Below are 15520 nucleotides of genomic sequence, written 5' to 3'. Positions count from 1 at the left end.
AACACAGAATCCTTTTCTTTTTCATCCACTCTTTTTGCCTTTATGTTTTTCTATTCTTTAATTTTACTTTCTTGTTTAATATGTTTTATTTGTGTATATTACAAAAAGTCAGTTATGGTTTTATTATGACACATTTGTGGTCATCTGTGTCGTGTGTGTGCTATTTTCAATTGAAAAAATCAGACTAAGATCAGAAACATCAACATCCATATGTCCACGAAATATAATGAAATTCGGCAACACGTCCCCTAAAGTGTTTTAAGATTCAACACAAAGACCTGCAGATGAATTATACTTATTTGTTTATCTAGTTTATTTAAAAGGGTCCTTGTTTCGTTAAAAACATTAATATCACTGAACCAGATTATAGTTTAAAGACAGTTCACATCTGCAGCCGCTTGGCGGGTCAGAACAGAAAGACAACACACAAGACTACGCATGATATAACACAAACACAACAGCACAACACAAGAGTGTGCTTGTCCAAAGACTATCATCAACTGAAAAGGGGCAGAGCTCAGGGTCAGTGCTGAGCAGCTTTCAACAGACTCTTTAGTTTGGTTTTTAATAGTCATGACAGAGCTGCAGCTCCTCAGCCCGTCAGGCAGGATGTTTATAGTGCCCACATGCACTGCAGCAAAATGTCACATTACAGTCTTGTACACAGGAAAACCACTGAGAGGAGGATTTACTGAGCCAGAATAGAAAAGGTCACTTAATGGAGGAACTTCATGAGCAGTGTCTTGTATTAGTTACATGTTGTGGGTGGGGATGATGATGATAATACATAATTCAGGGTTTATTGTTGTATGTTGCAGGAAAGTCGACAGAACCAGTTTACACATATTCTGCACATCTGAAGTGAAGTGTAGCAGCAAGACCCGCCCCCTACTGCTGCCTCTGATTGGCTCAACCAGACGCGGATGTGCTCCCCTCAACCAATCACCGCTCTCCTGGAACCCAAACAAGGAAGTCAACGGGCACTGGCCAATCAGACGCGGCGCAGGAGCGGGCCCTCGCCCACCTCGGGGACGGGAGAAAAAAAAAAACACCGAGGATCCGAGCAGCTTGTAAACAACTCTGCAGGAAGGCGTGACATCTCAGACAACTGCCCCAGCGTCGAGCCCTGCAAACCCGGAGGCTTTCCAGCAAACTGTCGCTCACCTGTCCCGTCGACAGGCCGTTTCAATGCATCACAGAGCCGCGAAAACACCGAGGAGACTATGGATGTGTACGATCTGTTTAGCAGCTGCAGAAAGGGCGACATTTTTAGAGTCAGGTAATCAGATGATGTTGTTGTTGTTGTTGTTGTGAGTGTATGTGCGTGTGTGACTGTGTGTGTGTGTGTGTGTGACTGTGTGTGTGACTGTGTGTGTGTGTGTGTGTGTGTGTGTGTGTGTGTGTGTGTGTGTGTGTGTGTGCGTGCGTGTGTGTGTGTGTGTGTGTGTGTGTGTGTGCTAAATGCTAACTGGATTTACATGACGTGTTATTGCTGCTAGCTTGTTCAGATATAGTTTCCTCAGCTGGATGAATCTGACTGTGAGCAGCATGTAAACACGGAGCTGAGCCCAGCCTGCTAACATTAGCTCTGATGACCCAGCTGGGAACTCAAGCCAACGTTTGTAGGTCAGCTCCTCGGGTTCCTGCTGCAAATCAGGTTGTGGCTGTCAGCTCGGTAATAATAACAATAACAATAACAACTACTACAATAATTATTATTCAAGGAAATCGGAGGATGTGCAGGATTTAGTGTCAGAGTTGCAGGTTGTGAGATTTGTTAGACTGCTATGCTATAGAAAACAAAAGGGGGCAAGGACAGAGCCCCGAGGAACACCACATCTCAGCTGAGTGACTGAGAAAGTTCTGAGGGAGAGTTAGGACCATAGTAAGGTTAAAGCAGTGCCCTTGATTCCTACCCAAGTGTCTTGACGGTGTGAAAGAACGTTTTGATCAACAACATCATTGGCAGAACTTAAGTTGTTAGAACTAAAGTCGAGCACTCACCTCTTTCTGGATTTAGTAGTTAGTCATTAGCGACCTTAACAAGCGCTTATTATTATTATTAGAGAAGAGATTACTTTTACCCGACCCTTAGATAAAGAAGACAGTACGGAGTTGGTCTGTAGTTAGTTAAAGAAAGAGGGTCTAACTCTGCTCTGGGACACACTGGTATGTCCTGCTAAATACCAGGAGACCAGTAATTAGTTCATTCAGTTCAAGCAATTGGAATGCAGGGCTAGTCAATGTGGTGCATTTCTCCAGCTGTGCAAGGTCTAGGATATTTTGCATATCCATGCAAAATATCACTTTCAGTGAATGTATTCTACGTGTATATTGACAAACATAATGTGTGCAGTTATACAGATATTTTAATGATATCATGTATGTAAAAAATATATATATTAATAACGTAAAACATACATTTTGAAACCACTGTAACTTCCACCACTACTAACTTCTACTTTTTCTTCTCTCTTTCAGATACCTCGTTGAACAAAGAGACGTGGAGCTCAATGTAAGAGATAAATGGGACAGTACCCCGCTGTAAGTACAAATTTCGGCGAGTAGTCAAATCCCAACACGGCATCATTATCCTATGTTGAACTGTGTACATGTTTATTCTCCAGGTATTACGCCTGCCTCTGTGGTCATGAGGAACTGGTCGAGTACCTGTTGGCTAGTGGTGAGGCTGCTAATACATAAAAGACTAAACACTGAAACTACTTCCCCGTGACCTTTTGCTGATTCTTACAATTGCACCGAGATGTTTTGTAGTATCATCAGATTTCTTTTTTTTTTCAGGTGCCAAGTGTGAAGCCAACACATTTGATGGCGAGAGGTGCTTGTACGGCTCCCTGAGTGACTCAGTTCGACGCCTGCTCAAAGATTACAAGTGTGTCAGTGCCCGCACTATGCAGCGGGATGATTTCAACTACTTCCTGCACATGTAAGCGTCAAGTGTCTGGGCATGGAAATGATCCGCCTTCTCTACAGAGCTGTTCATTTTCCTCAGTTGTATCAGAAGCACAGAATACTACCTTTATGGCTTGTACTTACATCTGCAGGACCACACAGAGTACATAAATGTAATCCAAACATTTGTATGTTTTGTTTTTGCACTCAGGTTACTTGAGCAGGGCCAACACAGTGATGTCAAGTTCCTGGTTCATGGTCAGACATTTCAGGCCCACCGCTGTGTACTCAGCGCACGCTCCGAGTACTTCACTGAAATGTTTGAGAGCAAATGGAAGGGAAAGAACTTGATAACTCTCAAACACCCTTTGGTAGATAAATATGTATTCTCTTTGATTCCCTCTGTGCTGCTGTTACAGTGTCATGTCTATTACACTGTGCAATATTGTCATATCGTCTGTATCAAAATGCATGAAGGCTGTTTGTGATTCCAGATCCACCCTGCAGCCTTTGGAGCCATCCTGCAGTATTTCTACACAGGTTGGTGTGTTTAAGAGCGGAAAATGTTCAGGCGTCACGGTTTCGTTTGAAAATTTAGCCTGTCCTATTTTTCATGTGTGAAAAATAGGACAGGAGTGTAACCATGCCGGGTGTTAGTGAGAAAGTCCTTTTTGTATTTTGCCTAAATGACACAGAGGTAGATGCCTCAGTTTCTTTTTCATCACCAGTTAAAACTATAGTGGCTGCAACAGGCTTCAAGCTGCAGCTGGAAGCACTCACTGTTTTCAAAGGTGCCCTATAGAGTTTCTGACCATTTGTTGCTCTGTGGAGTGTTAATTTAAATAAGTTCCCATTTTACACCATCGTACTGTCACCTTTAAAAAGCAAAATAGGCCAAATGCACAAAATCTAAAACGATAACAAACGGAGCCAGACATGTTCCTGCTGCCATTTTCAACTTGTAAAAAGTGTTGTTGTTTTTTCTCCTCTGTGTTATAGGAGGAATGGACATCGATATAAGCCTCGTGGAGGAGTGCAGACGGATTGCTAAACAGTGCAAGATGACAGATTTTATAGAGGAGCTGGAGAATAAATGTAAACACGTGTATGACTTTGGTAAGACCGTACTCTTTGTACTTGTTGTGTGTTATCACTGTGACACATCTAGAGCTTATTCAAATAGCTTCAGTGTACCGGGACACTTTTTACTCATGGCCATTTTTTCAGCAGCATGAAATAATCTTCTCCGCCTGCATGATGTGTGTCCGTGTGTTTTTTCAGTGTCCAACAAGCCAGGAATCTGTGTGAAAGTCCTGACTGTGGAGACTCAGAGCTGTCAGCTCGCGGAGGAGATGGCTCAGTTAGCAGACTGTGCTCTGCCCACTGAACTAAGAGTAAGGACGTTTTAGCAAAGAATAAGAATTGGGTCACACTATATTTGTGAGTGTCTGACAGTCTGAACAAACTTTGTGTTGTTGATCCTCTCTAGGTTGGATTTGGAGAACTTCCCTTCAACAGAGTCGACCTCTTCCCTACTTATCCCGACCTCTGCTTCAGAGTGGATGGTTATGATTTTTTGTGTCATAAGGTACAAAATCACACAACACTACAAAAACTGTCACTTAAAAAATAAATAAAAGAGAACATTATAGATTTATTGTGTGTGTGTGTGTGTTTTTGTCACTAGGTGTTTTTCTCCGGGCGTAGCGACTACTTTAAAGCCTTACTGCTGGATCACTTCAGTGAGGGAGGGCAGTTGCAGTCGCTGCCCAGCACTCCAGTGATCACTTTACACAACATCTCCCATGAAGTCTTTATCCATGTCATGTATTACATCTACAGTAATACCACAGAGGTAGGTGACCCGCTTCAGTCTGACGTTTGTAGTCGTTAGTTTGTGGAAACACTTGCTTCCCAGGCTACGAGCCCAGGAGTCATAAAAACATGGGAAACTAGAAACGCTGCTTTCACGGATCAATTTGTTGCTTCAAACCTCTGAAAGCGAAGTTAACAACTTGCAAGGGAACATTCGTTCTGCTCTGACACAGGCAATAATGTTACTTATAAAATGTTCTTGTTGGTAATTTCTTTCCAAAACAATTTTCCCAGACCTGTGACATAATGTAGAATTCATGTAAATTATACTGCAGGTAAATTCATCGATCTTCTACATCTTTGTCCAGTGTTATTAGGAATTTTTGTTACATATGTTTTGGGAAATTCTGTTGAAAATGTGATATATATATTTGTAAATTCACGCATTTGGTTAAGTGAAATTATTAAGTGCATAACATTGGATTCTTGACCAATCCTTTATATGGTGCATTATAAGTATAGTAACAAGTCTATGTTTAACATTGACATGACAGAGTTTTTTTAAAACACACAGCTCCTTATACAACAAAACTATTCTTTCTCGAATGCAAATCATTGTGTGACACCTGATCTGTTCTCCGTGTCCAGCTGACGACGGAGAACGTGTTGGACGTGCTGTTTGTGGCTGACATGTATCTGCTGACGGGGCTGAAGCGTCTGTGTGGGAAGACGCTCGGTATGACTATATGTGAAGATAACGTCCTGTACATATTGAAGACGGCCAAGCTTTTCCGTCTCTCCCGGCTGGAGGATCAATGCACTGAGTACATGGCCAAGATCATTGAGCGGGTAGGTGTTGGTCTCTGCGTCTCCGATCAATATGAAGCCAGAGAAAGTAGGTTATTAGCTTGGTACTAAGACTGAATGCAGGGGAGAAGTTACTACATCTGGTCAAAAATACTTTGTTCAATTCATAACTCCCTGTTAAACAAACGGCCATTTAAACATGTGGGTTTTGTACAGATTTAACAGGATATACTGTGTGGATATGTGACCTTTAGAAGTGCTGTCAATCAGAAGTATTTCTCTGTGGAGTTTGCATGTTCTTCTTATGTCTGCGTGGGTTTTCTCTGGGTACTGCGACTTCCTCTCACAGTCCAAATACATGCAGACTGGGGTTAGGGTAATTGGAGACTGTAGCTGTGAGCATGAGGAGTTGTTTGTGAGATCCCAGTTTTCAAACTCAAACAGCTCTAGGTTGAGTTTGAGGACAAATTCACATCCTTGTCCTACTTGTCCTACGGGTCTTTTGCAGCTGGTGGAGCAGCCTGAGTTTGCAGAGATCATCAAAGAGGACGCCGCATCCCTTGATGACCGTCACGAGTCCGACTCCGTCCCCCTGGTGGATGAAATCCGCTACCACATTACAAGCAACGTACAGACATACAGCGCCATCGAGGAGGCCAACCAGAAGCTGGAGGCCTTAGAGGAGCTGCTGTCCAGCATTAATATTGACTGTTGAACTGTTTGAGGTTTTCGAGGTGCATTTTTTGTCAGGGGGCTTACAGTGGGCGAATCTGTAGCCCGGAACAAAAACAATGAGATGAGAAGAAAACATATGTTTCTGTATGTTTGTAGGTTTTATTTCTTTTACAGTATATTTTACAGAGTATATATTTTGGTGGGAGCTGGTTGTGATGAGTAGCGGCAGATTTGTATGTTGACTGCTCTCAGTTTGTTTAAGATATACCATGTGTGGGGAAATACATTAGTGGTTTATTATGTATTTACAACGGATTATTATTATCATTGTATAGCAAATGCATGAATTTACTTTACACATCATTTGTAGCTGCTGGGATAGCCGCTTATTTAGCGTTTTTAAAACATGGTTTGGCCCCAATGACGTTCAGCACCGGCACTTATAATGAAGCTTGGAATTTTACTTTGACAGTAACTGAAAGCAGAGTGAGTCCATGCCATGCACTGGCTCACACTTGAGAACTATTGGTAACTAGGTCTAAACCTAGTACATGGCTGGATTCTGTGTCGTCGTTTGAGGACGTTGCTTAAAAACTATTGTGAAACTGCAGCTCAGAGTTTTGTACTTAGGGAGCTGGCAGGGTGAAGTCTGTTCACAGACATTCTGGGATGTTGTGTTGGACTGTGGTCGAGTCAGAAGAAGTGTGCGTTGACTTCATTTGTCCTGAAAATATTTTTAATTTCAGCTTTTATTTTCAAGTTGCATAGAATATGGTTTTATGATATTTTACTTCCTGCACAGCAGCAGTGAAGATGAACTGCAGTTTTTATTTGCTGTTTGACTGGATTTAGTGACTTTAGTTCACCTCACTATTCAACCAATGACATTCCTCAAGTGTGAACACTTACAGTACATTAACCCCTCCCCCTCGACATACTCTTGCACTTTGTGTAAATTCAAAAATGATGAATCTATTTCCCGCAGCTCTGTATCACAGCATACCTTTCTTACCCAGTTTGTCCACGAGAAAAATGAAGCTGTTACTCTACTGTTTGCACGTTAGATTTACCATCGACACAGCAAAATATTTAAAGGTTTGTTTTTTAAAACGTCCTGATGTGCCTGCTGTTAGAAAAATGAATAAATAACAGCTTTGGATTTTTGAAATTAAACGTGGTACAGTGAGCACGAGTTGTGTGTTATTCAATATATCTCCATGAATTTTGAAGTATGTCACTATAACTTCATTTGAATTCATTGTGTCGTTCTTTTTCAAGCCAGACGCTGGTGCCACCATGAGGGTTTGGGGATTTGTGGGTTAAAGTCAAGTATCTAAACAGCTATCAGTTTGTGATGTCCATGAAATTTGGTGCAGATGTTCACATGTGTCTTAGGAATTGTAACCCCCTTTCATTTGTCATCTAGTGCCATCTTCAGTTCAAATCTCTTTCTTGTCCATCACTTGGTGACCGAATACCTGCAAAACTAATGATATCCTCATCAACCTCAGCAACACTGACAACCCCACCTATTAACAGTTATAAGCCCTATACTGTACAAACATTAAATTAAACATTTATTGGTCACTATAATGAAGTCTTAAGCAGGTATAATGACATTTCTTATGTTAATTTATGTACTTTTACGACCCCAAAAGCGACTCATCACAAGGAGGTTGACCATAAGTAAGAGTCAAGAGAGAAACGGTCCAAAAGAACATGAATTTATAACTAAATAACAAACACATCCAACTTTAAGACAAGATAAATAGTGGTCTGATTGTGTGGCCAAAACAAAAGAAAGAAAACCCAACCGACCAACATGGGAATCCTCCTTTACCATAAACCAACAACCAAAACTAAACCTAACAGAAATATATCTACAAAAACTGGACCACTGCAGCCACCAGAGAAGAAAAACAAGAAAACGGATCCTGATGAGGTGATTTTGTCTGCTGCTGCAACCAGGACTGAAGAGAGAGAGAGAAACGTCCTGCCCCCTCTGACAAATGTTGATCTGCACCAGCCAAACTGTACACATGAAATTAGAGTAGTGAGGGAATGTGACAGCTCAACCAGCAGGGGGCAGTGAATGCAATGCCTTCCCTAAAGACACCGGATATATATGTTATAAATGTGTTTTTCCATATTGTCCTTCATTATTACAGACCAGCCACATATGAGGGTCCCCACGAGGAGTCGTGAGCTTTCACACACACTTAAATGTGCTTACTGCTTGTTATAGTGTTTTCATAAACTATTTATCAAACTGCAAATGCTAGATTGAGGAGTGTTACTGTGAGTGTACTCAACATTTTAATATTTTACTTTAAAAATAAAGCAAAAACACCAGAAAAGGTCCTACAGCTGTGAGTGTGTGTGAATACAGACCATTTACCATTTGTACAGATGTCTTGTGAGGACCATTTTGAGCCTACAACCCACAGAGTGAGGACATTAAGGGAAAGTGAGGACATTTTGACTGGTCCTCAATTTTTCAGTGGACTGTTTGAGGGTTAAGACTTGGTTTTAGGGTTAGGGTTAGATTAAGGGGTTAGGTTAGGGTTAGGCATTTAGTTTGGATAGTTAGGGTTAGGGTAAGGGGTTAGGGAATGTATGATGCCAATGAGTTTCCTCATGATAGATGTACAAACGTGTGTGTGTGTGTGTTGGAGGTGGCTTTACCTGTATCTTATTTATCTTCATCTTCTATCTTTTTTCTATTCTTTCATCTAAATAAAATACAGATACAGCTGTGTGATCCACTGTCTATGAGGAAGCCACCTAAAGATGGCGCCACTTCTCAGTTTATGGTCAGTGTGTGGCCTGTCACACAGCAGCTGCCTCATGGAGGAAACAAATCTTTTCATACATTGTGGAAAACAACTAAATCCTTCATCTTGAGCTCTGAACTCATGGGAACAGTTTCTGAAAGGGGCCGTTTGACAGTTGTCCGTTTTTCACATCACTCGTCCATCACAGGTTCACAAGGTCAGTAAATGGCGGGGCACTGTCACTGCGGTGATTTAAATAAGTGTATACGTTTGCATCACTGTGCTCACTGTACAGTTTATAACTGGCCCCCCTTTGGACTCTATCACTTCCATTTCAAAGAGTCTCTGAGGCAAAGACAAAGCTGTATGTCACCTTAATGGTGCCCTGAGGTTCTGAATAGCACGTAAGCTCAAATCCCAGCGGGAGCCCACTGTGTTGCAGAGCTGCTGTTAGAACACATTAAAGAGCAGTTCAACTGAAACACTGAGGCCATCCGTTAGACAACAAAACCGCTGGCCTCCAGCCTAACTTCTTCAAGGCCTACATGTAGAAAAAAGACAAGAGTAAACAGCACAATTAGTTATTACCCCAGCAAGCTCCCTTTACAAATGTTTTACGGTTGTTGCTAGGTAACTCAGAAAGGTTTTGGTCTTGGCTGGGAAACTCCAGTTTATTGGGTTTCAGACTAGACAAATGATTATTTACGCTGTGTGCAGGAAGATCTTATATTTCTTGTTATTTTATTCAATTCCCATGGAGACGGTGTTTGCACGTGGAACTGACACCAGTTAGTTCCTGTTTAACGCCTCAACTCTGGCTCCATGTCTGAGCAGGCGAGAGTGAGGCCTGAAAACTGGGAGTGTGGAGTTTGTGGAAAGCAACATTTTGTCAGTTAAATCCAACTTTAAAGGGCCTTCCAGTTAAAAATCTTGACAACAATTTGATGGATTTCTTTAAATTTTGCTGCAATCATTGGAGTCTTCAGGATGTTTTGTTCTAGCTTTGCTGATCCCACTGGTTGTTAATCTAGTGCCACCATCAGGTCAAATTTTCCACTTAGTCTTGGGATAATCAGGTAGCTCATCTGGTACAGCACATATCATGTACCAAGGTGCAGTCCTTCCTGCAGTGGCCTGGGTTAAAATCCATCCTGGGCTCTCTGCTGCGTATCATACTTTTTTCTACTATCACCATAAAATGAAGGCAGAAATGCAAATAAATATATTTTTTAATGATTCTGTGAAGTACCTGTTTAGTTTATGTCCAAAGGCCTGTAAAACATTCTTTGCAGCCTGTCAAGAGGTCTGACCTCCGTAATGATATCTTCCAATGGGAGGGCGGTTGGTCAGTGGTTATCATTGTGGTTTCATTGCGAGAAGTTACCAGTTCGAATCCCGGTTCACCCAGAGTGGAGTATAGATGTTGTCCCTGTGTCTGCATGGGAAGATGTTGGTTTTCTCACAGTAATTCTACACAGATTGGGTCTCGGTTAATTCAAGACTTTAAATTGACCGTGGTGACCTTGCGACCTGTCCAGGGTGACCCCAGCTCCTGCTCAGTGTCAGGTGGGATTAGCCCCAACTCCGCCCACGACCCTCAGCAGTATATATAGGCTGAACGTTTTGGTTTTCACTAATAAAAGTTCTCACATAACCTACCAGTTGTTGTTGTTGATGTTAATGGTCATCATCAGCTGATGTGACCCAGTTTATCTGATTTAGGAGAATCAGATGTTGGATAGCATGAAATTGTGAGACCATCTCATCAGTGACATCAAATAATCACACAATCATCTGACTTGTGTCTGTTCATTGAAAACTTATTTCGACACTTTTGATTGGGTTTCAAATAATTTCCTTTTCAAAGTAATGGCATCATATTTTGTTATCAACAATATCCTCAAATCAGCCTGAAGCCAAAGAACACTGACTGGTACTAATTTCTCTGTCCCAGTTATGACTCATATTTCTGGTCATGTGTCCAGTAAAGTCAGTAAAAAAAAATATTTTCCAATCACAATTTCCAGGGCAGAAAAGGTTATGATCCCTTGACTCACAGTCAGTTCTGTCTGACTCACCGAGACGTCACTGTGACATCTGTCCCTTCATACAGGGTTGACATACCAGACAAATGGAGGTAGAGCTGTTTTCTGCATATTCCCTCAACCAGTAAAAATCTGTAAAGTTATTATTAGCCTGGGTGTTGGTTAGACCCAGCACACAGCAATAAAGATCAGCAGTATTATTTCACAATAAATGTGTAAGTATAGTCCCAGATTCTCTTCCCGCAGTTTCTTTTTTCAATGGTCAACTCTAAGGTCCTCTCGCTGACTTATTTTGGTGGTTTCTTAAAGTGCATCATAACTCACCTTGGGTGGTCTATGGCTGACCATAACGTTCACATGTAGGATTCACTGTGTTTGGAGCAGTTGAGGAAGCTGCAGCTGATGGACATGAAGTGTTGTTATTGTAATGTTTGTTTTTATTCTATTTTTCAAACTTGAGTTTCTCTGTTTTATAGTGGAGGAAATTGGCATTGATTAAAATTGAGCATCATGCCAAGCATAATGCATCTATAAGATCTGAAGGATTCTGAGTACAAAGCTTTTGTTTTACTTGCAAGTAACTATATTTGCAATTTGTTCAGTTACACAGTATAACAACACCAGATTTCTTGGTCATTTGTATGAGAAAGCTGTCGTTGCAAGTATGGGAGCCACTAGGAAATAAACAAGGAAGGGGACAAACAAATACACAGAACAGATTGGTCACAAACTGAGAAATTAAGTAATATTTAATATAAATAAAAGAAAAATATAAAAGAAACACGTCTTTCACACCGGAGTACTGCAAATTCTCTAGTGTTTAGCATATCTTTCAGTGTACTTCTACCACACAGTCTACAATTTCACCTCTGACATCTGTCTTTAAGGTGTTGGCCATTACTGCGTTGTATTCTGTGAGGGACAGACGTGCACATTGACGACGTGATGGCGCGGACAACTGCTGCGTCCTTCCAGGCGACGGAAGACATAACTCACTGCTGCTGTCACTGCCAATATCCTAATTTGCAATTAGTTGGGGATTACCACCAAAGAGAGAGAGAGAGAAAGAGAGAGGTAAGCCCATGCTTAGCCAGAGACTGACCTGAAAAGTGTTGTCTCTCCTTCCCACTCTATTGTATTCCCCACTTTATATTTCCATAAATGAACACCTTCAAAATAACAATATTGCAATACTAACTTACTATATTAGTGCTACATGACATATCAACGTAGTACATCTTAGTTTTATTTTGGCATCACAGAAAGCCTGTGCTTAAATTTCATCAGTCGTAGGACTTGGAGTCGGTGCAGCCTCATCCCAGCCAGCGATTACGTAAGAATGGCTGGCTGGGAAATGGCACAGTTAAGACTATACACGCAATAAATTAAACAACAGGTTCGCGCCAAGAAGATCTGTTTACAGGGTTGTCTTGAAACCAGAAGGGGCTCAGCAGCCAGACGCTTTGCCCCCAGCATCTCCATGTCCTGTCATGTAAATACCAGGCTGGGTATGCCTACACAGTTTCATAGACACTGCCGCTGAAGCTTATCAACCACGATTCGGTTTATCTCCTTTCACTGCATAGAGGCTCCTCTTGGACGTGTGTGAGAGTCAGATGCTTACACTTAACATAGCCACGGTAATATGGGATTAAGCCTTATACGCTCCCTTGAAGTATTAGCGGCCGGGACGCAGACAAGCGAGTGAGCAGTGGTCTTATTAGTCAGCTTTGACAAAGACAGCAGGCCCTCTGAGAAAGCTGAGTAAATATATCCGGCCCGTGCTTACACAGATCATGGCAGCATCCCAAGCTGCAGCACAGGTAATCTTAGCGGTTTTATTTATCATGTAAATGTCCGAGTTTTTCAATCATTCTTCATCGTGTGTCTTATCTTCTTTGATTGTTTGTGTAGAGCACAATTGAAAGCTCCGCTCAAGGTGAGTCACAAGGTTGCCAGTAGAGAACACAGCCAGCTCTGCAGAGATATACAAACAGCGTCTGCATGTGAGACAGGATTACAGTGTCACCATGTGACTGGTCTGTCCTTAGACAGACCTCTAACAAAAGACAGGCTAAATCTATCCAGGACAACAAGCTCTGGTCCAGAACTGTTCAGTAGAAACAATCAGACGGACTTCTGAGGGTGTGGATTCATTAAAGCTGCTGCGAGGATGACACGTCGTGACCTTGGAGTTTAGTGTCTGTGTCTGCTGAGGCTATGTTTAAAAAAACAAAAACAAACTAAAGATCTAAGTGAGTGGAGTTATAATATCAGATGTAAGGGGCGCACAACAATTGAAATTTAAAGAAAGAAATCACCATCAAGATTTCTGCTAAAAGTTATTGATTTAAAATCTTTCATTTGAGTATATTACCAATGCAGATCCAAACAATGACAAAGAAACATACAAAAACATTCCTCTGTTCAAATTGATGATGTTTATGTTTCCTTGTTACCTCCAGAGCAGGTTAGATATTTGCTCCTCTCCGTTTGTTTGTTTGTCAGCAGCCACAAAACCTGGTGGAATGAGACCAAAAAAGAATCCAGGACAAAAGAGCAGATCCAGGTCTTTTTTTGTTCACTTTCTTTAATATTGCGAGATAGGGTGTTTTTCTTTTTTCTTTTTTTTTGGGGGGGGGGGGGGGGGGGGGGGGGGGGGGGGGGTGTATTTTCAGTGTTTCCAAGGGAATCATTAGTGGATCTTGATGAAAAATATCTGGCATATTTAGGGGATTTCTATCTCGGGTGTGACATTTGGTAGCAGAGATTATTGTGGTTTCAGGACGGAAGTTGTTTTTCAGTTGCTATCCAGTAACAATGGCTACAAACCTGTAGCTACCAACAATGTGCAGCTGAGATAACATAATGTGTCCTTCAATTTAAGGGGACTATTGGGTCTTGGTGGAGGTATGTGCTCCATGTAAGGGGGGGCCTCTCTAGTTCAAGTTTCTGCTGTTTATTTTTTTCATTGGCTGCAGCCTCAGTGGGTTTAATACATCCCATTGTCACGCCTGCACAGAGACCTGGATCATCAAGATGCATCAAACACAGCAGGATTTAGTCCTCTTTTCTCTACATGATGGGTCAAGGTTTCATTTTGAGGTTTTAAACAGTGTTATGTCTGAGCTGTGGAACCATAATAAAAACACATGAATAAGTCTCCTCTTAAGAGTTGCAAAGACTAATGGTAAATCCACAGCAATAGTTAGAAACATGACTTTGCTTTGATGGTTCCGATGTTTTCTTTCCTGCTAATATAACTCGATACAAAGCTCTCTTTCCTCCGTGTGTGTTCAGCTACTTTAGATTCAAGGATGTTTTTTTTGCACAGTTACAAACAGTGAGCGTCCAAACTTGCGATTTCTTTCACTCACTTTCCTGCTTCCTGGCCATTTCACCTCAGGCACCAGGAAAGCACTTGACAGAGCTTTTGTTCTCTGCAGAAGAAGCCATCACTGAAACGGGTAAAACCCATGCACAGCATAAAAATAAGGAGTAAAAAGCACTCTACTTGTTCCTGGACTCCTGATTTGAGTGTATTTCTGTAATAAAACTGTACAATGAAATGCTTCATTTCTATTTCAGTATAAAAACAGCTCCCTTGGTTTGATCATTTTAAAGATTACTCGCCTTCTCTTCCTGGCTTTGAATCAATAATAAAGTTGATCTTATCTCACTAATCACAGCAGATAATGATTTATTTAGAATATTTTAATAAGAACATAATAATTTGTATTAATTGAAGAGACACTTTTCCTGCAATAGATGACGTACAAACATGTGCTGGTGCCATCTGTTTGGCTGATGCTCTGGATTAAGACGCTAGAGTGAACTGCAGTCTCGTCTACTCCAGTGGCATAAATGATGAATATTTTATGTTATATGTATTTGAGTTTTACACTATTATTAGAAACTAAAAACCACTTTGACTGGTTAGACCCTTTGACCTTTTTTTCAGCAGCTTGAATCTCTGTGTATGACAGATGCTTTATTAATAAAATCTCCTCGCCTTATCTTACAGCGATGCTATCAGCACAGTGAGGCTGTACACAGTATAGTGTTTTCAGCTACATGCTAAAATCTAATAACCTGAAGCACCAGATGGTTTATTACACAGACTTATTTGGAGGACTTCCTTGGAAACTGTTTGTAGAAGGGCAGGCGCTTTAAAAAAAAAAAATACTTGGCAGGTGATTGGATGAACCATCTGTCTATCACAGTTTCTGAAGCCAGTCAGACGAAGGGCAAAATCGTTTCCATTTCTTTTCTATGGAGAAAAGCCTCCAGTGCTGTTTCTTGCTCTTCTGTTAATGAAGAAATACTCTGCAGTGCTAAATTAACTGATGCTATAGCAGCATCTATGTTAACTTGTTAAGTCGTTCCTCTCTGTTGTCACACCTATGACATGTCTGTAACCTGTAGAATCAGAATCAAGTTTATTGCCAAGTAGGTTTTACACATACATGGAATTTGCAGAGATGAGTCCGA

General features: G+C 41.2%; 1 protein-coding gene across 1 annotated transcript; it reads left to right on the top strand.

The window, feature by feature from the left end:
* Positions 1–1023: 1023 nt before the first annotated feature.
* Positions 1024–7402, top strand: abtb1 (ankyrin repeat and BTB (POZ) domain containing 1). The gene is made up of 12 exons (XM_034591773.1): positions 1024–1279; positions 2482–2544; positions 2628–2683; positions 2803–2947; positions 3125–3284; positions 3408–3453; positions 3913–4029; positions 4195–4307; positions 4403–4501; positions 4601–4768; positions 5377–5577; positions 6044–7402. Exons 1-12 carry the CDS (start codon positions 1224–1226, stop codon positions 6248–6250), a joined length of 1431 nt encoding a protein of 476 aa, XP_034447664.1. The 5' UTR covers positions 1024–1223; the 3' UTR covers positions 6251–7402.
* The last annotated feature ends 8118 nt before the right edge of the window (positions 7403–15520 follow it).

Source organism: Hippoglossus hippoglossus, chromosome 7 (genome assembly GCF_009819705.1).
Source record: "Hippoglossus hippoglossus isolate fHipHip1 chromosome 7, fHipHip1.pri, whole genome shotgun sequence".
Taxonomy (NCBI): Eukaryota; Metazoa; Chordata; class Actinopteri; order Pleuronectiformes; family Pleuronectidae; genus Hippoglossus; species Hippoglossus hippoglossus.
Note: the sequence above shows the minus strand (reverse complement) of the source record. Positions and strands in the feature narration are given on the sequence as shown.